Raw genomic sequence first — 24,862 nt, 5'->3', positions numbered from 1 at the left:
ATATGTCAATGTTGATTGGCAAATAAAATATTTATTCAGCCATCTGACCATCCATACATACATATATCTCTCCTTCCATCCATCAATCCATTCATCCATGGCCATACATCCATCTATCTCTACTCAACTAATGTCATATCTGTAAAACCACTTCAATTTCTTTGATCTTAACAAGAAAAGAAGAATCAAGGGTATTGGTAATACATATGTTGTAACCAAAACTAAAAGTGTGTATTAGAAAGATTAATAATCTTGGATTGTAATCAATCTTTGTCTTTTAGATTTTAAGACAAAATTAAAGATATGCAACAGTGCAACCCATCATATGATGTGTAACTTTTGAAGTATATTTTTGTTGCTGTGGGTGATATAAAATATAGTATACATACAATGAATATAACTCTTATCAAATTTTTTGTTGTTTATACTGAATGACAAAATGAAAAAGGATTTTATAAAGAAAAATATTTATTACTTATAATTAATTTAAATAAAACAAATTTCTCAGTTGAATAAATATTCTGTCATCTCCTCCTTTTCTGCCTCCTCCCCTGCTCCTCTGTTTCTATGATTCTTTCTCTTTCAAAATGTATGTGTGTGTAATGTTCTTCTACTTATTGCCTGTCACGAAGCCTAGTATATGCACTCATTCTGTACTTCATATGTTAACTCTTTTTGTATCTCTCACTTACTCTCTCTCTCTTTCTCTCTCTCAATGAGGTAAAATGTAACAGAAGAAATCAACCAACCAACCTGACTACCACCCAACACTTATAACTGCTCTTACAATGCAGGAATTCCTCCTTCAGTAACACAATCTAATTATATTATGGATCCAAGAATATTTGGCATTGAGATAAAAATTTAAAATAATGCATAGAATTTTTATTAATTTGTTAGAGAGAGAATGGTCATGATTGTTTTCTTAGATTGGCAAAATTGAGACAGTAGTTTAGTTTCTTTGCTGTTGGTGTGACTAAGTTAGTTGAAGGAATTTTAAAGACTAATGAATAAATGCTTCTCTTAATTTAGGTGTCTGTGGGGATGTTCCAGATTACCCATTTGAAGAACAATACGATAAGTTTGCTTTCACATCCTTGCTGACACGGGAGGAAACTGTTCATACATGTGTGAAGCTGCGTACAGAGTGTAACAAAGTGGCCTCTATGTCCCTTTTTCATGTGCCCACTACAAAACCCTTGAAAATTGATGAATTTGAACAAACACAATCTCAAGCAACTGCTCAGGTTTCTGCATTATTTTGAATTTTATATCGGATTTTTCTTTTCCTCCTATATGTAAATATAGATGTTTTCAATCTAATTTGGATTCTTTGCAATCAAATTTGAAATTTTCAATTGGTGCTCAAGCCTTGAAAAAAAAACAGAGTTAAACTACATCAGCCGTAAGGGAATACATGTCTATCTTATCTAACTCGTCCAGTAGAGCCCACCAATTGATATCTGAAAAGTTCGATAAAATAACTCATGAACACTGCCATAGCTTCTACCAAAAGATGCTCCATTAGGTCGATCGGTCTGAACAAGGGGAGATAATAGAAAAAGCATCATTCGTTTATGATCTCCCCTTGTTCAGAACGGAGCATCTTTTGGTAGAAGCTATGGCAGTGTTCATGAGTTATTTCATCGAACTTTTCAGATATCAATTGGTGGGCTCTACTGGATTAGTTAGATAAGATAGGCATGTATTCCCTTACAGCTGATGTAGTTTAACTCTTTTTTTTTTCAAGGCTTGAGCACCAATTGAAAAATTCAAATTTGTTGGCAAAGAATCCAAACTAGATCAAAAACATCTCTGGATTGGTTGAAGTTTAAATATATAATATCTCTGACTATGACATCATGTTATTCCTGGAGAGTTGTAGTAGCTGAACAGATAAAATAGCTCTTTTAGCTCATTGCATTTATCTCACATACTGCATCTTTATTTAAGACATTCTTTGTTGCTTTATTACATTTATTACATTTATTACATTTAGCTGATATTGTGTACCCAGACTACTGGCAAGTACAACAAATAGATGTTTTTGAAATTGAGATGTGTTGCTAATTAATGATAACTTTTAATTCAAAAATTTTCTTGAATTCTTTTCTTAGATTTCCTTATTTTTGAAAGATAGTTGGATATCCACTCTCCGCGCTGCAATTAGAACAAGCCTTAGAGACATTGGTAAAGGATGGTTCAATATTCATGAGTCAAACTGGGAAGTTTACCAAAAATCTAAATTGAAAACATTCATGGAAATGGTTAAATTCATAATGCAGGTATTTGATGATTTCTCTTGTAAAAGTTGTGATTAACTAAACTAAATCATGGAACCAAAATATACAAATGCATTGTTATGATTCTTGTTGTGGTTGCTTAATTTCAAACAGGCCATGTTTGGCCGTATGTAGAACACTGCTAAATGATCATGTCACCAGATCAATTTAGTTTAGATCAAAATTTTGGTTGAGTATTGTAACATTTCTGAATAGAAACCAGTTTGTATATACACATTCTGCTATATTTATATAGGTATATGCAAAATCAATCTTCTGCATTATTGGTAAAAATCAGGCTATGACCCTCTAATCTGTCTAGTTACCTTGCAAAGAAAAAGTTAATAGTTTGTGGTTTAACCATATTGACAATTTACTGGATATCATAACAATGAACTTATATGATTCTCTTTGTCTAGTATGACTGAAACTGGTATTCTAGTTCTGCTCCTTAAAAAACTTAGCTTTATAGTACTCATTGAGTAGATCAGCTCTTATTATTTACTAACAGTTTGATCTTCATTGATATATGTACTGAGGTTGGGTTCATCAGCCTTTCTACCAACCATGTTGTTCTTATCCACAAGGCCTACAGTGAAAAAGTTGCATGTCAATTTATTTCTGTCTGTTTGGTTATTAAATCACTAGCACACCTGTGTTATCAAATGTGCTGACAGTTTTGTTAATGATAGAGAACGGCACATTAACACAATGGAAGAAGCCATTGAAAAATGTCAGCAATTGACTAAAATATATGTATATATACACAGAATTGAATCATTGAAGAATCAGATATGGTTGTAATGTATCAATTGAAAATATTAACATCCTTATAATATGTATATATGTTTATGAAACATCCACTTTTCCATACTCACATGGATCAGACACACTTTGAACAACTGGAATCATCTGTTTCTAAGTAAGGTAATATTTCACCATACCCAGACAGGATTACAAGGAAGATTGGAGAGAAGAACACCTCTTGCAGTGACACTTACAACTACCACCCCATATCTCAAGGCAAGGAAACATTAAAACAAAAGCACTGACACACATACACAATCACACACAATCCACATACACACTCTCACATATATATACATATACTCAATTACATATACATATATACACATATGTGTGTGTATATATATATATATATATATATATATACGAGGGGCGTTCAATAAGTAATGCCCCTGACCCACTTCCCATAACAGTAGAGCAACGAATCTTGGCACAGGTATTAGTCTTTTTCTACATAGGAACAACCCAGAGGTACGCATTTCTCCCATCGTTTGATGCAGTTCTGGAGACCGTTTTCGTAGAAGACCCCAGCTTGGTCGTCCAACCACGACGTGACTTCAGAAATCAAGGCTGCATCATCTGGGAAACGCTTTCCTTTCAAAAACAACTTCATGGCTGGGAAGAGGTGAAAATCAGAGGGTGCAAGGTTAGGAGAGTAGGGGGATGGGGGAAGAGTTCATAGCCGCACGCCTGTGCTTCTGATCTGGCGACACGCGAGTTGTGGACCGGAGCGTTGTCCTGCAGGAGGAGGATGCCTTTGCTGATCTTGCCCTGCCTCTTGGTTTCGATAGCTTCTCTTAATTTCCTCAAAAGTGAAACATGATAGGCTCCTGTAATTGTGGTACCCTTTGCCAGGAAATCTGTCATCACTACTCCGTCCTGGTCCCAGAAGACTGTGAGCATGACCTTGCCAGCGGAGGGCTGTACCCTTGCCTTCTTTGGAGGAGGTGAGTCATGGTGCTTCCACTGCATTGACTGGGCTTTGGTCTCTGGATCATAGTGATGGACCCAGGTTTCATCCTGTGTAATCAGTCTTTTGAAAAATTTTGACTCATCTTCTTGGCACATCCCTAAATTCTTGCTTCTGGAATTCTTGCATTCTTGCTTCTGGAAAAGTGTGAGCAACCTGGAAATCCATCTGGCAGACACCTTTTGCATATGCAAATGGTCATGAATGATAGTTTCCACAGACCTGGTACTAATCTTGACCTCATGGGCTATTTGGCGAATAGTTATGCATCGATCTTCCAAAATGGCAGCCTCAACTTGACGAACAGATGCCTCATCAATGGCAGAAGGGGTGCGACCAGATCTGGGAGCTGTTTCCACAGAGTTCCAACCATGTTTGAATTCACGATGCCAGCGTTTTACAAGGTCATATGATGAGGCATCATCACCATAAGTTACTTTCATTTCATTAAAAGTCTCCTGTGGTGTGCGTCATTTCAAATATAAAAACTGGATCACTGCTCGACACTCAACATGCTCCATTACCCACTTGACTCATTTCAAACACCTGTAAATCAGAAACCACAATTAGTTCGGAGCTGTAATTTGCCACTTACTCTATAGAGATATCAATAATTGCACATGCAAAATTTCAGCTAGATCAAACAAAGGCAAGTGGGTCAGAGGCATTACTTATTGAACGCCCCTCGTATATATATACACACACACACATATATACATACATGTATATTTATAAATGTATATATATATACCGGAGTAAACACATAAATGTGAAACAAGGTGGGAAAAAAGAGTACTCAAATACCAGTGGTAGAGTAATATACTTTATTTAAAGCAGCAGAAAATTCTAGAATTTCTGTATATATGCATCCTTTCCTTTTGATATACACAAATGTGTATGTATGTGTATACATGAATGAATATGTTTGCATTGTCTGTGTATCTGTATTTATATGTGTGTATCTTTAATTCAACAACCCTGCTTACACAGTGGATAACAAAGTCTAAAATATCAGTTTGAAAACCACGTTTAAATGAGAAGCTCAAAACAGTCACCATTTGTAAAAATCCAGGAACTTTCTGATACCACCTTGTATGTATATATGTATGTGTATATATATATATATATAAAAATATATATAAATATATAGTGTTAGGGTTTGTGCAGGAGGGAATGAGACAGAAATTGATTTCGTTTGGCTGGCAGGAAAAACAGAAAGTATCTGAGATATGTGAAGACAATACCAGGAGAGTTGCAGCACAGGTTGGTAGTTGCTGACTTAGATAAGAGGAAAGTTAAAACGTGTGTGAGAAATGGTTGAGAGGAGAAAGGTGTGGAAACTAAAGAAACAAGAGCAAGGTTTGAGGAGAGAGCTGAGGAGAGGTTGAGTAGCCTAGATGAGAACTCAGGTAGAGTGTTTAGGTTTGTTAACTTAATGAAAAAGATGGAAGAGATATTGAGGGAGTAAGCTGCACAATGGGGAGTGATGGAAGATTGAATTTTAGTGAGAAGGAGCATGTGGAGGGAATTATGAAGGAGAAGAATGAATGAGATCAGTGGATGGAAGTTGCTGTGGTGAATGGGGGGGGCAGTGGAGAGGGATTGTCAGGAAGAAGTAGTGGAGGCAATGAAGGAAATGGAAACAGGAAAGGCAGCTGGTAAGTGTAGAAATGATAACTGCAAGTGGAGAGATAGGGATTGTTGTGATGATGGAGCTTTTCCAGGGTTTGCTTGATGGAAGAGGAATGCCAGGGGACTGAGCACTAAGTGTGATGGTACCGATCTTCAAGGGAAAGGGGGATGTGATGAATTGTGGGGCGTATAGGGGAGTGAAGTTATTGGAACATGCAATGAAGATATTGGAAAGGGTGTTGGGAGAGGGGATTTTGGAAAAGGGTGGATGGGTGGATGTGGATGAGATGCAATTTGGTTTTATGCCAGGATGAGGGACAATAGATGCAGTGTTCATTGTAAGGAGGTTACAAGAGGAATACCGAAATAAAAAGAAGGGGCTGTACATGTGCTTCGTCGATCTGGAGAAGGCATTTGATAGGGTTCCAAGGAAAGTGACTGAGTGGGCATTCAGGAAGAGATGTGAACTAGATGTGATAGTGAGGGCAGTGATGAGTTTGTATGAAGGGGTAAAGACAAGCATTAGAATTGGATCCAGAGCTGTTGGGGGAGTTTGTGGTGAAAGTTGGTGTGCGTCAGGGATCTGTGTTGTCACCATTGTTGTTTGCGATAGTGGTTGATGTGGTGATGGAGAGTGCAAGAGAGGGATTGATAATGGAGATACTCTATGTGGATGACCTTGTTCTGGTTTGTGAGACGATGGAAAGATTGGGGAAGAAGTTTTGGAAATAGGAGGTCTTTGAAAGCAAGGGTTTAAAGGTAAACCTCAGGAAGACAAAGGTGATGGTGAGCAGGGTGGAAGGTGAAGTGTTAATGAGTAAGGTGGGTGTATATGGGAGGAGGGTAGTGGCAAATGCAGTGTTGTGTTTGAGAGTTGAGAAGTGGATTCATGATAGATGTAGTCCAAGACTGGCAAGAGAGTTTGTTTGTGAAAGATGTGAGAAAGGAGCTGGGGAGGGGGGCTCGCGGACCCAGTGGAAATGGTATGCGATGAGGTGGAAATGGTGAGAGGGTTTTGTTATTTGGGAGATTGGGTGGACGTAAGTGGTGGATGTGAAGCATGAGTGAGACTTGGCTGGGTGAAGTTCAGGAAATATAAGAGTTATGAGAGCTGCAATGGTGCATGGGAGTGTCTGAAGGAGAGAGAGATGGCAATTTTGAAAAGGACTGAGAGAGCAATGGTGAGAGAAATGTCTGGTTTGATAAGAGGAGGACTGAGGACTTGATTGGGATGCTGGGATTGGAGGAATCAGTGGAACGGCTGGCAAGGGCAAATGGAGTGCAGTGTTATGGGCATGTGTTGAGGAAGGATGAGTTGGGTACTTGAGTTTGAGGTAAATGGACCGTGAAAGCGAGGTAAACTGAGGAAAACGTGGAGGGGACATGCGGAGGGGAGATTGGGTTGGTTGGCTTGAAAAAGAAGGATGTCCCAAAATGGGCAAGATAGTGTGAGGGTGGTTGCTATGACACTGAGGTAGATCCGGCCACCCCTGTTAACAGGGACAAAACCCGGATTTAAAACACTGGATGATGATGATGATGATATATAAGAAAAATAGAAGTTGAAAATGCACTGAAAATAGTTAAAATATCTTTTGCTAAAATATTTGAAGCTTTAAACAGTTTTGCAGTTTACATTGATTTTCAAAAAGTTCAAATAGAAAGTTCACAGCTTCTTGCTTCTAACTAGTGTTTGAAGTTTGCCCTGTTTTCATTAGGAGTTCATGGCTCAAATTAGTGTATGTTTTGAATAAGATTTGATTGTTAAAGGATAGTCACCTGACAGGCCTTAGAAATTTTTGTAGGTTCCCTGTAAAAAATCACTTTACATGTTCTTCAAAGAATTTAATATATGCTATCAAATGTCAAGGATGTAATGAAGATTACATAGGTCAAACAAAGCTTACTCTAAGAAATAGACTGACCATTCACCGACAACAAATACATGACCCCAGTACTTGACATATCCCACTGAGTGGTCACATAGACATGTGCAAAAAATAGTCTCCCAAATTCCAGGTATTCCCACACTACCTATGGTCAGCATATACCACAGATGAAGCACAGATAAACAAAGAAAATACTTTCACACAAAAGTTCAAACCTAGACTTATCAAATTTTAACAGAGTACATTCACAAATAACTATTCACACACAAAACTCATTCTGCTACTTATCATGAGTAAGCTGCACAGCTAAGATCCTAAATTTTAACCATTGGACTACATACAAACAACTCTTGTCCACTTTCCCACCAGACGGATTAAATTTGGTCTGTCATGATTATAACTAAACATATTCACTCAACTGTGTCGACCTTCTTTTTAGGTGCAAAATATACTGTCACATGACACTAATGCATGTACGTAGAAAGAAACATACAAAAGGTTATGAACTTAATCATGTGTTCATTCTCTACAAACTCTTCTCGGAAAACATTCAGAGCAATGATTGGACTTGTTCAGTCAACTGTGTCGGCCTTAACTTAAGATGCCAAACATTGTTGCTTGATACTAACACATGGATGCATCGGGGAAACTAGAAAAATTTCTAAGGCCCTCTGTCAATCAAATCCTATTCAAAACAATTAGTAATTTAAGCCATGAACTCCCTACAAAAACAGGGTAAACTTCAAACACAAGTCAGAAGCAAGACAGCTGCGCCATAAGCCACCTCTTTCTATTTGAACTTTTTGAAAATCAGTGTAACTTGTGAACCTGGTTTTTAAAGCTTCAAATATTTTAATAAAATATATTTTCTAACTGTTCTCAGTGCATTTTCAACTTCTATTTTTCCTATATTTCTATCCATGTGGAGTAAAATATCTTTGTTTTCTCTCTCTCTCTCTCTCTCTCTCTCTATATATATATATATATATTATATATATATATATATATATATATCACATCCCTGAAAAATCAATATAGATAACATGTTATGTGTCTTAGTATATATACTTTTCTTAAGCTGTTGAGTTTGTTTAACTTTTTAAGATTCATACTTTCTAAATCATTGGACACAAAACATTCCGTTTATATTTTTGTATTTGGCTGATAATGCTCAATAAATCAGTTTGAAGTATTCTAAATGAACCAACAGTGTTTCTATTTTCTTACACAACACCTATACTTAATTGTGTTTGTCTTTTGTATTTGAAAGTTCATTCTGCTTTCTTAATGCTTAAGTAATCTTATTTTACATATTATAAAATGCAGTGTGTTTCCCATCAGCCACACTGTTCCAAGGAAACCAAAGCAACAGAGTAGGAATGAATGACAGTCAGGCATGCTAAGTGCAGGCAAAGCATAATGAGCTGTTTTGCTCTAAAGTCACTAGTATTTTAATCAAAATGAAACAAAATTTTTATGATAAATTATATCTCTTCCGTCAATTTCAGAAGCACACACACACATACATACATAAATATGCATGAAATTGAATATTAAACTTTTTTCCTTAAAAAATATTATCACTCTGAGCTTAGGGAATAAATGATTACAGTTGGATGGAAATGAGAGTTAATGAGTGATGAATAAATATGGGGCATCAATGAATGATTCTGCTTTAAATAATATCTATTTTATTAATTTTTCCAGGACACTTTGCGCTATTTAGTAAATGATTCCTTGTATAATTTTGCACAAATGATACACAATTCATGCAGAAGTACCTTGGACATCGATGAATCCTTCACATGGACAGGGGATCTAATTAACAGTCCCTTCAAGTAAGTATGTCTTTTCAAGTTTAGAATCATCGTGTTATCTTTTAAGCTACAGTTTAAAAAGTATTTAAATGATAAAATGATACAGAAAAATGTCTGAGGAATAAAATAGAATGAGTTAGCCATCTGAATTTACTACAATTTATTATTCCCCAATTGAGGTTAAACTAAATCTAGTAAGAGTTGATCTTACTACTGTTGTAGATTCCTATAAGAACCACTGAACCAAACAAATACCTGGTTATATCCATAAGTGTATATATATATATATATATATATATATATATATATATAATATATATATATATATGTTTCAAAATCGATCAACATCAATGGAAATTGTAGCTGTGATACCAGTGCCGGTGGCACATAAGAGAATCATCCGAATGTGGCCGTTGCCAGCGCCGTCCCGACTGGCTTCTGTGCCAATGGCACGTAAAAAGCACCATCCGATCGTGGCCATTTGCCAGCCTTGTCTGGCACGCAAAAGCACCCACTATATTAAGGGAGTGGTTGGCGTTAGGAAGGGCATCCAGCCGTAGAAACATTGCCAGATCAGACTGGGCCTGGTGCAGCCTTCTGGCTTCCCAGACTCCAGTTGCACCGTCCAACCCATGCCAGCATGGAAAGCGGACGCTAAACGATGATGATGATGTATATGTATGTATGTATATATATATATGTGTGTATATATATATGTGTATATATATATATATGTGTGTATATATATATATATGTATATGTGTGTATATATATATGTGTATATATGTGTGTATATATATATATATGTGTGTGTATATATATATTTGTATATATATATATATATATATATATGTATATTACATACATATAAAAAGGATGACCTGTAAGTGGACATCCATTATGCTAGAATATCCGCTATGATCTAACCACTAAGAAAAGAATATTCTAAAAAAAATTTAGCAAACACCAGAATGTAAGTGAGCAAAACAAATGAAAAGATACAAAATATAGATTAATCACAAACCAGGTTTCATTGTTAATGTTTACGTAATCATCCGCATATTCGTCAGTATGATTGTCTTAGCAACTATAATTTGCAGAACTATACACGAGATGTCCGCATGAGATTGAACATGTATACAGTTCTACCAATAAAATTGGGGTCACTTTTCAAAAGCCTTCGTTCTGGCACACCAAATTACCGTAAATATTTATGCAGAAAATAATTCTCTGCAGTGAATTTTGCCGGTTAGAAAACATATCTATTTTTGCTAAATTTTCTTAACAACATTCCTTTCTTAGTGGTTAGACCATGGTGGACCTTCTTCTAGCATAATGGATGTCCACTTACAGGTCATCCCTTTTATATGTATGTAGTATAATTTTTCTGAAACTTCAGATTTTTAAATATGCTAGACCACTGGTTTTAAATTGATATTCAATTTTTTTTCACCCTTATTATTTTAAATTTATGTATATATATATATATTTATTTACGTGCCACCGGCACATAAAAAGCATCCACTACACTCACAGAGTGGTTGGTGTTAGGAAGGGCATCCAGCTGTAGAAACAATGCCAGATCAGACTGGGCCTGGTGCAACCTCCTGGTTTCCCAGACCCCAGTCAAACCGTCAAACCCATGCTAGCGTGGAAAGCGGACATTAAACGATGATGATGATATATATATATATAATCATCATCATCAAAGCCTCCAGTACCACCACCACCACCCATCCATGCTGAGTGAGTTGGATGGTTTGACAGGAACTGGCCAGCTGGAGTAGTGCTCAGCTCCAATTGTCTGTTGTCTGTTGTGGTTTTTATGACTGGATGCCCTTCCAAATGCCTACAACTTTACATAGTGCATTGGGTGGTGGGTGTTTTTTTTTTTTTTACATGAGTATATTACAGTTAGTATTATATATTTATATATGTATGTGTGTCTTAAACTGTCTTATTGATGAGTTTGGTTTCTTTCTTTCTTTCCCTGATGAGAAGATTGCATTGTTTTACAGCATTATATTCCTTCTGAAATAATAACAATGTTGCCTTCGAAACATATGTTGGAACATTGTCCAGTGAATGAGGGGTACAAATAAGTGGGTGTAGGCCATGAGCTATGGTCTCACTTGGCTTGCCGGGTCTTCTCAAGCACAGCATATCTCTAAAGGTCCTGGTCATTAGTCATTGCCTCCGTAAGGTCCAATATTCAAAGATCATTCTTCACCACCCTCAACTGCTAGGGTGTGACACTTTTTCACTCATCTGTCCTCATTCATTCGCAATACATGACCATACCAGCGCAGTCGTTTCTCTTGCACACCACATCTGATTTGCTACAATGAAATCGAAGATAAAAATGACGAATAAGTGTATCGGTGGTGGTGGTGGGGGCTTTCATCAGGACCCGTTAAAAAGATTTAATGTACTTATAGTGTATTATGGTTACATAATAAAACACCACGTATCTACAAGTCATTAATATTTACATACCAACTCCAGGAATGCGTTTAATTTGTAAATTGGTTCATCCAATAACTTAACAGTGCTGTATGCAGTGGGTATATAAACAATGTGTTCAGAGGGGAGAGTGGGTTAGATGGGAGCTGATGAAGGGCCAATCCCTGCTGAAATATGGCATATACACTCATTACCCATTTTTGTTGCTTATCTCATTGTTTATGTCTGACATCTGAATATGGAACAGTGTAGCAAAAGAAACCAGTGCTAGCTATAATATCTGTAGAAATAACCTTAACAGTGTGTGTGTATATATATATATATATATATATATTTCCTCTCATTCTTTGGTCCCTCTAATTTCTTTCCCCTCTCTCCTATTCCTTAGTCCCTCTGCTCTCTTTAACTCCTCCCCTCCCCTACCACACAATTGCTGTTTGGTTCAGGCATTGTTGTTCTTTTTCGGCCAGCTACCTTGAGGTCCGTTGTATCTATTCTGTGCTGCTACATGGTCTGTTAAGATTCTTCCATTTCCATTTTCCTTGCTCTAGCTTGCTACATTTATCTGATAGCCGAAAATTGCTGTTTGTTTTGTTCATTTTTTTCCTTTTGTTGTATAGCCGAAAGGTGTTTGTTCATTGTGTATGTATAATTCTATTTCATAAGTTCTGTTCATCTGACAATCAAAAGAACCTTTCTATTTGTTTTTGTATATGCACATTCATTTGGCTTGCCCAGAGGCTTAATGCTTTTAGCTTAAATCTCTGGCCCAGATGGTTTTGAGCATTATCGGGGGTAAGTGGGTGAAACTACATGAGCATTCAGGACTCCGACTGAAGAGGCAATTGGCTGCAAATGATCCGTGTATCTTGTTTTGTCCTATTGTCATGCTATCATCCCTTTTTTTCTTTTTGCATGTTGTTTTTTTTACAGTTTCCATGTGTTGTGTTTTTTATGTTCTACCTTTGATTTATATATATATATATATATATATCATCCTCATCATCATCATCGTTTAGCATCCGCTTTCCATGCTAGCATGGGTTGGACAGTTCAACTGGCCCAGTCTGATCTGGCAATGTTTCTACGGCTGGATGCTCTTCCTAACGCCAACCACTCCATGAGTGTAGTGGGTGCTTTTTACGTGCCACTGGCACAGGTGTCAGATGAGGCTGGCAAACGGCCACGATCGGATGGTGCTTTTTACGTGTACCGGCACGGGGGCCAGGCGAGGCTGGCAACGGCCATGAACGGATGGTGCTAAAATATTAACTGTTATATACCCATTGAGATATACATAAAAGATAACAGGATATACCCATAGAGATATGAATACAACATATTGTACCTGGTTATATCCTTCAATGTATGTATAAAATGTAATACCTGAGATAATGATAAAACATATTATACCTGGCTATGTTTGTAATGATATTTATAAAATGTATGATTTACAGTGCTTATAGTTTTGAGACAATATTTATTAAGTATTACAATGCTTTGATATTTATTAACTATTTTATATTATATATATATATATATGTATTTAAAAAAATTAAACTATGATTATGTAAATTTTCTGTTGAAGACCAAAGAAAACAGCTTTATTTTTTATTGAATTAATTGTTGATGAACAAGGTCCACATTACAGTACTACCTTGGCCGATTTTGAATCCTGTGTCCTTAGCCTTTTTGATAAAGGTATTAACTCTACTCAAGCTGTGCCACAACTTGAAAAGGTAGATCTATTATGAAATTTTTATATTTCTCTTGCAATATTGTTCATTTGTAATTTAATTTAAATCATGAAATATTGATATGTATATTTGAAAAGCTTACTGTGTAATATCCACTATCCTTATGTAATATCTAAATAATATGAAATACAACCAGTGGTGTAGTTCTCAAAAAACAAAGTGAAAGAATGCAGTATTTCTCAGTGGGTGGGTGGGAGCAATGCAAGCACGGCCAGCCCCTACAGCTGTTGTTATGGAAGGCAATGTAAACTCCCTGGGGAAAATGTTTTTGTAAATGGATTTTAGTGGTAGGTGAAAAGAGGTGTAGGTGGGATTCTCATCAGTAGGGAGAATACCAGAGCCTGACTGACCCCACCATAGGTCTAATCAAAATTTGTTGCAATTTTGTTTACACTTGGTCCTATAGTGTTAGGGGAGTGTCATGATGAATGGACAGGTTGAATTTCCCCAATGCAGTACTGTACTCGCTGGCAACATTTTTGCCTCACAGTTTTGATACCAAATCCTGCTTCATAGTAATGATGATGTTGATCGTTTAATGTCTGCTTTCCATGCTACCATGGGTTGGATGGTTTGACTGAGAACTGGTGAGCCAGAAGCTGCACCAGGCTCAGTCTGATCTGGCAAAGTTTCTACAGCTGGATGCCCTTCCTAACGCCAACCACTCTGAGAGTGTAGTGGGTGCTTTTACATGCCACCAGCATGAGGGCCAGTCAAGCGGTTCTGTCAACGACCATGCTCAAAAGGTGTTTTTACATGCTACCTGATTGGGAGCCAGTCCGGCAGCACTGACAGTGACCAAGCTCGAATGTTGTTTTTCACATGTCACTGGCACATGTGCCAGCAATGCAACACTGGTAATGATCATGCTCGAATGGTGCTTTTCACGTATCACTGGCATGGGAGCCAATCCGTGAACCTGGCAATGATCACGCTCAGGTGTGCTTTTAACATTCCAGTGGCACAAGTGCCAAGCTGGCAGTACTGTCATTGGCCATGTCAGCAATTTTGATTTTGATTTCACTTGCCTCAATAGGTCTTCGTAGCTTATTATAGTTCCACATGCCATTATCAGCACAGACTATGGAATAAATTTTAATCTTTTACACTTGGACAAAGTTTTAACAAAATTTCCAAACTCGGTTCACCATGACATCTTTGTAGTTTGCTCTTCTTGACTGTGTATTAGTTACTGAATGAAGGCATTTGAGTCCATAGATGTCTGGTTTCCAGATTGTGCCATTCATTTCTTGCAATTGCAAGGAATCACAATGATCATTATACACACTGGTAGCTGCTGCTTAAGATTTATTTAAATAATGTCTGATAATTTCAAGCAGTCTTTCCATTCTGGTGCCATTTGGTTAAAGTCTTTTTTACCATTGTGAAATTTACATATTTTTTCCGCAAGTTATATATACATGTTTTCGTGTATACGTATGTGTGTGCATGTATATGTATAATATATATGTAGTGACTAACCAGAGTTTCAGCTAATTGGGGACTAGTGTAAAAGTTATCCACTGTAACACAATAACCTTTACCAAATAAAGGCTTCATCAGAGACAGCACAACTTGAGAACTCATGTGATATTCACTGTATTCTGAATCAAACTGTGTTCCTTTACCAACATAAATGATTACTCTCTACACATATCAAGTCTCTGCTTCACACACACACAAAAAAACAATACTTCACTGCAAACCTCCTCCTTTTTAGAGGACCCTTTCTAACCTTCCCTTAAACAGTGTAAGGCTTTTGTCTATAGATAAATGTTGGTTAGGGGTATAACACTTCATAAAGTTTTCACTAAACATCATAAACACATCATAAACTTTATACAATTTTTGGTTGGATTGTGTTTCTGCATCAAAAGTTTCATTATTCACAAAATGAAGATACTGTTTTATCTTATGACATTTCAAGCTGATCAGCTTCTGAGAAATTGGTCTTTCAAGTAGTTCATCTTTCAACCATTTCATTTCTTTATCTGGCATTTTCACAATACCCACAAGCATTTTCAAGGCAAAATACTCACAAATTTCTGCCTTTGCAACAGGGCAAGACATAACAATCTCTTTCTCCAGTTTGTTCAGCAAAGTGATTCGTTCCATCCACAACTCAATCAATATTTCTGTTATCACAAAAAAAGACTAAAAGATCCAAAGGAGCCATATCAATTGTGTCTTGATCGGTTGATAGTCCAGAATTTCCAGTGTATGGGAAGCATGGTGGTGGGGGAAGCATGCATTCTTCCAACACCACATGTCCACACCAAATTCGTCTATCCTCCTCCTCACCTGAGAGAGAATAGCCATTATCAGATGAGCTTGCACTCTCATCTGATGTATCCAAGCTTCTAATAGAAGGTTCATGCTCATTGTCATTTTCTGAGCTCGACATCTGTTAGGGTGTGACACTTTTTCACACAGCTCTCCTTATCCATACACAACACACAACCATACCAGAGCAGTTGTCTCTCTTGCAAACTGCATCTGATGCTTCTTAGGTCCAACTTTTTTCTCAGGGTGCTTACACTCTGTTGTGTTTGTACACTGACATCACACATCCAGCAGAGCATGCTTGCTTCATTTCTTTCAAGCCTACGCATGTCCTAATCAGTCATGGCCCGTGTTTCACTACCGTGTAGCATGGCTGTTTGCATACAGGCATCATACAGTCTACCTTTCACTCTGAACGAGAGGCCCTTTGTTATTAGCATAGGTAGGAGCTCTCTGAACTTTGATCAGCCTAATCTTATTCTAGCAGCTATGCTCTCAGAGCATCCACCCCAACTACTAACTTCGTCACCTAGGTAATGGAAGCTATCAACTACTTCTATTTTTACCCCCTGGCATGTGATGGAATCTGTTTTCTGTACATTTTCAGTGCTTATTGCACCTGTGCATCTGCCACTCACAAAAACTGTCTTCCAGTTAACCTTCTTTTGATATTGCTGCACCGTTTATGTGTTCATAGCTTACACTGGGTACATCTTATGGAGTTTCTACTTACACTTTTTCTACAGATTGAGCAGGGCTGTCTATCTGAAGGGATTTGTGATTTGTCTGCCTTCCTACTTCCTAAGAACTTTGGTTTTTGCTAGGTTAACTCTAAGGTTCTTCGATTCTAGACCTTGCTTCCACACCCGGAACTTCTTCTCTGGTTCTGGTAGTGATTCAGTTATAAGAGCAAAGGTCATCAGCATAGAGGAGATCCTTGGGGTAGCCTGTCTTGAATTCTACTGTTATTGCCAGGAGGACTATGATGAACAAGAGGGGGCTGAACACAGATCCTTGGTAAACCCCTATTTGTACCCTGAATTCTTCACTGTACTTGTTGCCAACCCTCACCTTACTGGTAGCATCCTTGTACAAGTCTTGTACAGCTCTCACCAACCACTTGTCTATCCCTAGTTTCCACATTGATCACCAGATAAGGAATTGAGGGACCCTGTTAAAGGCTTTCTCCATGTCAACATAGGCCAAGTACAGAGATTTATCTTTGGCTAGGTATTTCTCCGGTAACTGTCTTACCATAGATATAAACATCAGTGGTACTTCTCCATGGCACAAACCCAAACTGCACCTCATCTAAGCTAATTCTCTCCCTAATTAGCTGGGCTATGACCCCCTCCATGACTTTCATCACCTGATCCAACAATTTAATACCTCTGTAATTATTTCTGTCTAAGGCATCACTTTTACCTTTGTAGTAGTTGACTATGATGCTGCTACACTAGTCATTGAGTATGATTCCTTCATGTATCACCAGGTTAGCTAAGCAGTGGTTCCTGATGGGCCGGGGCTTTCCCTGTCTTCATACACTTAATTGCTTTATCTACCAGGATACTGTCAATTCGGATAGCTGGTCCCTGGAGAGTCTGCCAAATTCATTCTCTTCATTTAGCAACCTTTCATAGTCTCTCTTTGCAGCCTCATTAAATGCAAGTGAGCCATCATCCATGCAGACACATCTCTCTCCTATAACATCATGATTTTCTCTCACACACTATGTTGCAATTCAAATCACTCCAAGTCTCTGGTCTTCATGATGCAGAACACTGGCAAATTTCTTCTTTTCTGCCACTCTTCTGTCTAATTAAACCTGTCTTCACTTCTAGCTATCTGATACAGTTCCCTGCTACCACCACACTTCCAGTCCTTCCAAGCCTGTTTCTTTACCCTAATGGCCCTGTCAACTACATTGTTCAAACACCATGTCACCTTAGTTTGAGAGGGGACTTTGCACCAGCCACAGATCTGGTTAGTAGCCCTCAACAGGTTGTCTTCTAGGAACCTCAAGTTGTCCTCCACATTGTGTGATGCTATATCCTCCTCTTTTTTGTCAAAGCTTCAAGTAATATGTCCCTAAATCTCTGTCCATTCAGAGGATCCTTGAACTTCTAAACCTTTCTTTTCCACGCTGGTTATTTTCTGGGTAGCTATTTAGCCCTGATCCTGAAGTTGCTAACTACTAACTTATGTTGTGGGGTGCATTCTTAATCTGGGAAGGTTTTGGCATTTATAAGTAGTCATCTTTCTGACTTCCTGGCAAGAATGTAGTCAACCTGACTAGTATACCCAGCAGACTGGTAGGTGAACAGGTGACTGGCAGGTTTCCTGAAGTTAGTATTACAGATCATAAGGTCATTTGCATCACAGAACTCCAGCAGCCTGGTTCCCTCTTCATTGCGAGAAGCAAATCTGTTGCCACTATGCACACAATGGAAGCTCCCTGGATGTTATCCATCATGCCCATTAAAATTGCCAGTTGCAAAGAGCAAGTCCCTGTCATTCATTGACAAAGTTGTCATCAAATCAGTCTCTCTGTTCATCAGGAGGCCTGGCTGAGGGGCATAGGCCAAGATAATGGCTGCTATTCCATATTGCAACACTGAGTTTTCATTATGGTTCTTTGCTTATGATTATGACTTCATGAAATGAAATTTCTATTTTCACCTTACGTAGTGACTAGTAGTCACCTGACTAGTGACCGGGACCTCTGGAAATATGCTGTGCCACAGAAGACTCAGCAAGCGCAAGTGTGACCATAACCTTGTGGCCTATGCTAGGGGGTAACCAGCCCACTTATGCATGCCTTTTCTTCATTGGACACTAAACTCCACTTGTGAAGACCAGTTGAGGCAAGTGAAATCGAAGTTGAAATCAAACTCAGCGACTGGCATCCGTTGCTAGAGGAGCGCTAAGGTGCTGCATGGTGGGATGGAACCCATACGAGTGAGATTGTTGCCAGAGCACGTTAAGCACACCATTCGAGCGTGATCGTACCTGCATCACCTTACTTGTACTGGTGGCACATGAATCATTCAAGCAAGGACATCGCCAGTGCCACCGGACTGGCTCCTGTGCAGGTGGCACATAAAAAGCACTATTTGGACGTGGCCATTGCCAGTACCACCAAACTGGCCCTTGTGCCGGTGGCACGTAAAAGCACCCACTACACTCTCGGAGTGGTTGGCGTTAGGAAGGGCATCCAGCTGTAGAAACTATGCCAGATCAGATTGGAGTCTGGTTCGCCTGACCTCTGTCAAATCGTCTAACCCATGCTAGCATGGAAAGCGGACATTAAATGATGATGATGATGATGTAATTCTGATGTTCCTGATTTAGGTGAATTTATCTGAGGTATATTTACTTCACCAAGGCAGTTGATGTTATAAATACAATTATCAAATGAAAATGTCACTGAGACATTGTGGTTTTGAACATTTCTGGTCTATGATGGGTATGAATTGTTTAATGATTAGAGTCAATTATTTTGACTGTCTTTGAAATAAACTGTTTAGGGTTAACGCTTCCACTAATGGATCTCATTGTATAAATATTCATCTTAGAACAGATGATAGATTGCATATGTGTTACTGGTGGTGAGTATCAGAAAAAAAAACTTGAAAAGCAAATAGCATTTCTGTTAGCATAAATTTGAATGTGAAATTTTTAAAAAACTCATTTAATAAAACCTTTCTTTGTTCTCCTAATTCTTTCATTTCTACAGTATATTTTGGAAGACATCTTTTGGTCTGGAACTCCACTTTTAGAATCAGTTGGTGAGCATGAACCTCATGTTGAAGAAATGCGATCAACCATCCAAACTACCATTCAAAAGTCGATTATTCCAGCTAAAGCATATGCTGAACGATACAATAAATATGTTGAACTTTGCAATCTTGATGTAAACAAATTTATCAGGTGAAACTCTTTCCCTAAGATATTAGCTTTAAACTCAAAGAATGTGGATTCACAGCTAGCTGCCATTTATGTTTCATTCCAAACTCCTATTTGTTAATAACAAAACTATTTTGTAATGTTGGCATTCATTGTCAGCTTCATTGTTGTTGTCATAGGTGGTGGTCACAGTAGCATTGTCATCATTGTTTGTGTGTTGGCATCATCAGTATCGGCATCGGTGTTGTTGGCATTGTCACAGTCAGGGCTGTAGTAGATGTTTGTCTAAGGTACCATGCAATTGGATTAAACCAAAGAAGCAAACTCATTTACTACATTGCCAGCCTATGTAGACAGCTGCAGTCAAAAGAATTCATTAATTTTATTTTGCTTACTCTAAGATTCATCATCATCATCATTGTTTAACGTCTGCTTTCCATGCTAGCATGGGTTGGACGGTTTGACTGAGGACTGGCGAACCAGATGGCTGCACCAGGCTCCAAACTTGATCTATTGATATTTAAACCTGAATTATATGTACGAAGAGGAAATAATTCAGTGTGATACTACAATGGAAATTTTATCTGCATTACAATTTTCACACTGCTTCTGAATTACTTTAATTGTACTTCTGATTTTAAGAAGATACACAGAGAAAAATATTTTCATACTCTATCAAATATATATCACAGGCGAAGGCATAGCTGTATGGTTGAAAAGCTTGCTTCCCAACCATGTGATTTTGGGTTCCATCCCACCATGCAGCACCTTGGGCAAGTGTCATCTACTATAGCTCCAGGTTGACCAAAGCCTCATGAGTGAATTTGGTAGGTAAAAACTGAAAGAAGCCTATAGTGTATGTGGTGTGTGTGAGAGATAGACAGAGAGAGAGAGAGAGAGAGAGAGAGAGAGGGGGAAGGGGAGAAAGCGATAGATGTTAATAATGGGAAATATTGCAGGAAGAGAAAGTGATGACTAGCAATACAAAAGGATGATGTTGAGGAGTGGGGTACTGAATATGAACAGATCCAATGAATTACTTGAGCATATTCCACATATGGTGTGGAAGAGAAGTAGAGTGATAAAAATGAGGCACAAAAGATGTAGCAGGGGAAATGGTAGATAGTAAAATAATGGTTGGTTGCAGGGAGATTCAATTGTACGTTTAGATCCATCACCGCAGCTTCCATCATTTTTATCTCTGTTTTCCCATGCTTGCTTGAGTTGAGCTGGTTTTTATGCTGTAACATTTACCATTTGTTGCTGTTCTTTGTCCTCTTCTTTGTGGGTGGGTGGGTGGGTCACCTTCATTTAATCAGTTTTATTCCCATCTCTTCTTTGATCTTTCTCTTTCACAAGTTTAATCCACTTTCAGCACTCATCATTTCTTTATCATTCTACATATGGCATTCTTGTAGAATTTTTTCCCCTACATGCTCCATTGAATCCCTCTTATATGCTATCTTCTTTTCCTTCTTTTGTGCTTTATTGTTCAGCCACTTGAACATTATACGACTCATAGCTGAATGCTTGCCCTATTTCTTCTAAGCTTTGCAAATCTGTTGCATTCTTCAGCCATGCAGAATTGCATTCCCTACACAAGCATTTCTTAAATAATCTGCCCTTACTCTGCGAGAGAAACCTTTCGTTGCCAGCAGAAGTAATTACTCACTGAACTTTTTTTCTATCCTGCTCTTACTCAGACAAGTAGTTCTAAGAATTTTTCAGCATTATATTGTGATAATTTCTTTAAAACAGCCACATCTATCATTTTACATAGTACATATGCTGAAACTGAACGACCTGCTGTTGAAATACAAGAAGAGGCCGAGAAACATTTGCAAGAGAAAGGTATTCTAGAAGATGAAATTCCACTCAGCATCACTATTGGGCCATTCTGGGTGACAACATCGCATGTACGAGAAACTGTTTCAAAGAAGAAGAAAGCACTAACTATGGCACTCCTTGACTTACTTGCAAGACAGCTAAGCCAACAAACTGAGGAAGTATGTATTAATATTGCTTTCCCTATTTTCAATTTTAAGTTTGTCAATTAGTAAATTTGCTGATAAAATTGTCGTTGCAGTTTTTCTTGTCTTTGTTGTTCTGGTAAACCACATTGGGTTGTCACAAAACTACATATTCTAGTAATTCCATATTAAGTATATGGTTTCTCCATTTTGTAGAATGCCCGTTTTCTTTAGATCGATATTGACATTATTGTCATCATTGTGGAGGAAGACGACAACGATCATCAGCCTCCACATCATTATCCTCCTGCTATGTTTTATCATTGATATTTGCTTTTTAGTAGAGTTTCCATGCATTATATTTGGAGGCTCTTTGGGGGCTGGTGTTCATCTTGAACTCATGCAGCTAATGAATTTAGGAACAACTGAGGTAGCCTCTACATGACTGCTTGATCTGCTAGAAAAAGCAACCAGTTCTCCCTCAAATAAGATTGGCTTAAAAGAGAGAATGCTCATTAGGTAATGTATCTGTAAAAGGTGGGATGGTCGTGACTGAAATGCCTTTGATTATAGGCCTGCTTGATCAAAGTTGACCAGCAGTTAAGCAATAACTATCTAGTGAAGGAATTCCTTAAGGCTGCAGTTCTGGGGAAGAATAAAGAGGCAATGTGGGTTTGAATGAGAAAAGGGAAGAAGAGGTTGTTCACTGAGAAACAATTAAGTTGTGGTCATAACAAGTAAAAACAGAGAGAAGCAGCATTATGTCTGTGGATTGATCAGACATTTTAGCTTGGTGCCAATCCACTGGAGCTTCTCTTGTTGGATAGGGTCCAGCAGGTTTGTGTGTGAAGCAGCAGCAGTAACATACCTGATCTGTAAGTAATATTCTAATGCTATTCCAACTGTCTGAGAAAGCTTTATATGTGTGTGGTGCCTTGTTCTACTTTGGATATAATCCCAACATGTCAGGGATGGGGAATGTTGATTATTCAGGACTGAAAGTTCAAAACAAAAAAATAGAATAATTTGAAAATTTATATAACATCATAGAAAATGGGAAAAAGTTGCATTAGAATGGATGCTGTCTAGCTTTCCTTAACTAGTAATTTTGTTTATCAACATACCATCGACTTGGGTGTTACTATTATTATTATCAAGTTGTTAACTTGTTTCTGAGACAGAAATCAAGCAAAGTTGAAAGGTCCGTATTTGTTTTATGAATAATTACTAAATATAGATGTTTTCGATCTAATTTGAATTCTTTGCAATCAAATTTGAATTTTTCAATTGGTGCTCAAGCCTTGAAAAATAAAAGTTAAACTACATCAGCCATAAGGGAATATATGTCTATCTTATCTAACTCGTCCAGTAGAGCCCACCAATTGATATCTGAAAAGTTTGATGAAATAACTCATGAACACTGACATAGCTTCTACCAAAAGATGCGCCATTAGGTCGACCAGTCTGATCAAGGGGAGATAATAGAAAAAGCATCATTCGTTTATGATCTCCCCTTGTTCAGAACGGAGCATCTTTGGTAGAAGCTTTGGCAGTATTCATGAGTTATTTCATCAAACTTTTCAGATATCAATTGGTGGGCTCTACTGGACGAGTTAGATAAGATAGACATGTATTCCTTTATGGCTGATGTAGTTTAACTCTCTGTTTTTTTTTTTTTCAAGGCTTGAGCACCAATTGAAAAATTCAAATTTGATTGCAAAGAATTCAAATTAGATCGAAAACTTCTATATTTACTTTGAAGTATATTTGAATATTTATTATACAGTTAAAGCAGAGTTGTGTTACAACAAAACTGAAATAAGTTATGCACAAATTTAAAGGTAGTAGAAATAAGTTTGCATGTATAATCACTATGATATTTGTATTTGTTACCATTCTAGTTATTGGTAGAATATATTTCTTCCAGTTGTGAAACAAAAAGTGTAGAATATTCACATAGAATATAACTTAACTTATTTATATATGGGTCTTCATTTTTTTTTTTTTTTTAGATGTTTCTTTCACCAAAATAACAAGCTTTGTTAATTATTCTTTAAAATCTGCTTGTATTAAATGATAATCCTGGGTAAAACTATTATTTATTTCATTGAAGGTATGTGAAACTTTTAAACAAATCAGCCGAAAACAATCAGAAAAACCCAATACAATTGAGGAATTGGATGAATTAAGGGAATGGATGAAGTCTATACCCGAGAAAATTAAAGATCAGCAAGTAAAGCATCTAATTTGAATTGTATATTTAATTTTATATAAATAAGATTTTAAATAGTTTATAATATTTTTGCAGTTATTCTGCAGTAGTGTGTGTGTATGTGTGTGCATGTGTGTTTCATTATCAACACCAATATTTTAGATTTACTTTTACAGATGTGCATAGGTTGAAGAATTTTCTATAGCTCAGCATCTTGCCACTTATGTTCCTTGGTCATCATAAGAAGGTTCAGCCTCCTCATATCAATCTCTAATACAGGTTCCCTACATTTGGACTGCTTTGCACTTTTTTTTTACTCAATTGTCATCTTTTTTACATTTCACATGAGCATTCCAGCTCAATCTTCTCCTTAGCATACAATCTGATTTCTCCAATACCTACTTATCCTCTCAGCTCATTTCTTCTTCTTCATTCATGTGCAATAACATTATACATCCAAATGTTGTCCATGGGACAGGAACCTTCATCTCTAAACATGACAGATGTACAGTCATTGTAGCAAAGCAATACTTTGAATTTCCCCAGCCATTTTAGAAGCTCTGTTTGTGCCAGTGAGAATTGTATATTTGTTTACACCATAAGAATGGATGTTAATTGATGATGATGATGATACACACACACACACACACACACACATATATACACAGTTGATAAAAACTTATACCTACTTTTCTGACGAAAACAATGCCGTTCTGAACATTTTGGCCACAACTGTATATATATATAATTATTATTATTATTTGAGGAAATATTATTCCTAACTTACAGGGAAAAGTTCAATTTAGAAATACTAAATCAAATTTCACAAAATATAATATATATATAAAAATTAGAAAAAACCACCTTTTATCAA

The 24,862-nt window shown here is 37.3% G+C and overlaps 1 protein-coding gene across 2 annotated transcripts in view; it reads left to right on the top strand.

The window, feature by feature from the left end:
- LOC115222160 (dynein heavy chain 1, axonemal-like) overlaps positions 1–24,862 on the top strand; it is a 298,343-nt gene that overhangs the window by 28,212 nt on the left and 245,269 nt on the right. For both annotated transcript variants that reach the window (XM_036511126.1, XM_029792301.2), the window contains exons 10-16: positions 1,033–1,247; positions 2,118–2,285; positions 9,288–9,418; positions 13,449–13,599; positions 19,637–19,830; positions 21,587–21,812; positions 23,890–24,009. In XM_036511126.1, the coding sequence (XP_036367019.1) occupies positions 1,033–1,247; positions 2,118–2,285; positions 9,288–9,418; positions 13,449–13,599; positions 19,637–19,830; positions 21,587–21,812; positions 23,890–24,009 (1,205 nt within the window). The remainder of the gene's footprint in view (positions 1–1,032; positions 1,248–2,117; positions 2,286–9,287; positions 9,419–13,448; positions 13,600–19,636; positions 19,831–21,586; positions 21,813–23,889; positions 24,010–24,862) is intronic.

This window comes from Octopus sinensis, linkage group LG19 (assembly GCF_006345805.1).
Source record: "Octopus sinensis linkage group LG19, ASM634580v1, whole genome shotgun sequence".
In the NCBI taxonomy this organism is placed as follows: Eukaryota; Metazoa; Mollusca; class Cephalopoda; order Octopoda; family Octopodidae; genus Octopus; species Octopus sinensis.
Note: the sequence above shows the minus strand (reverse complement) of the source record. Positions and strands in the feature narration are given on the sequence as shown.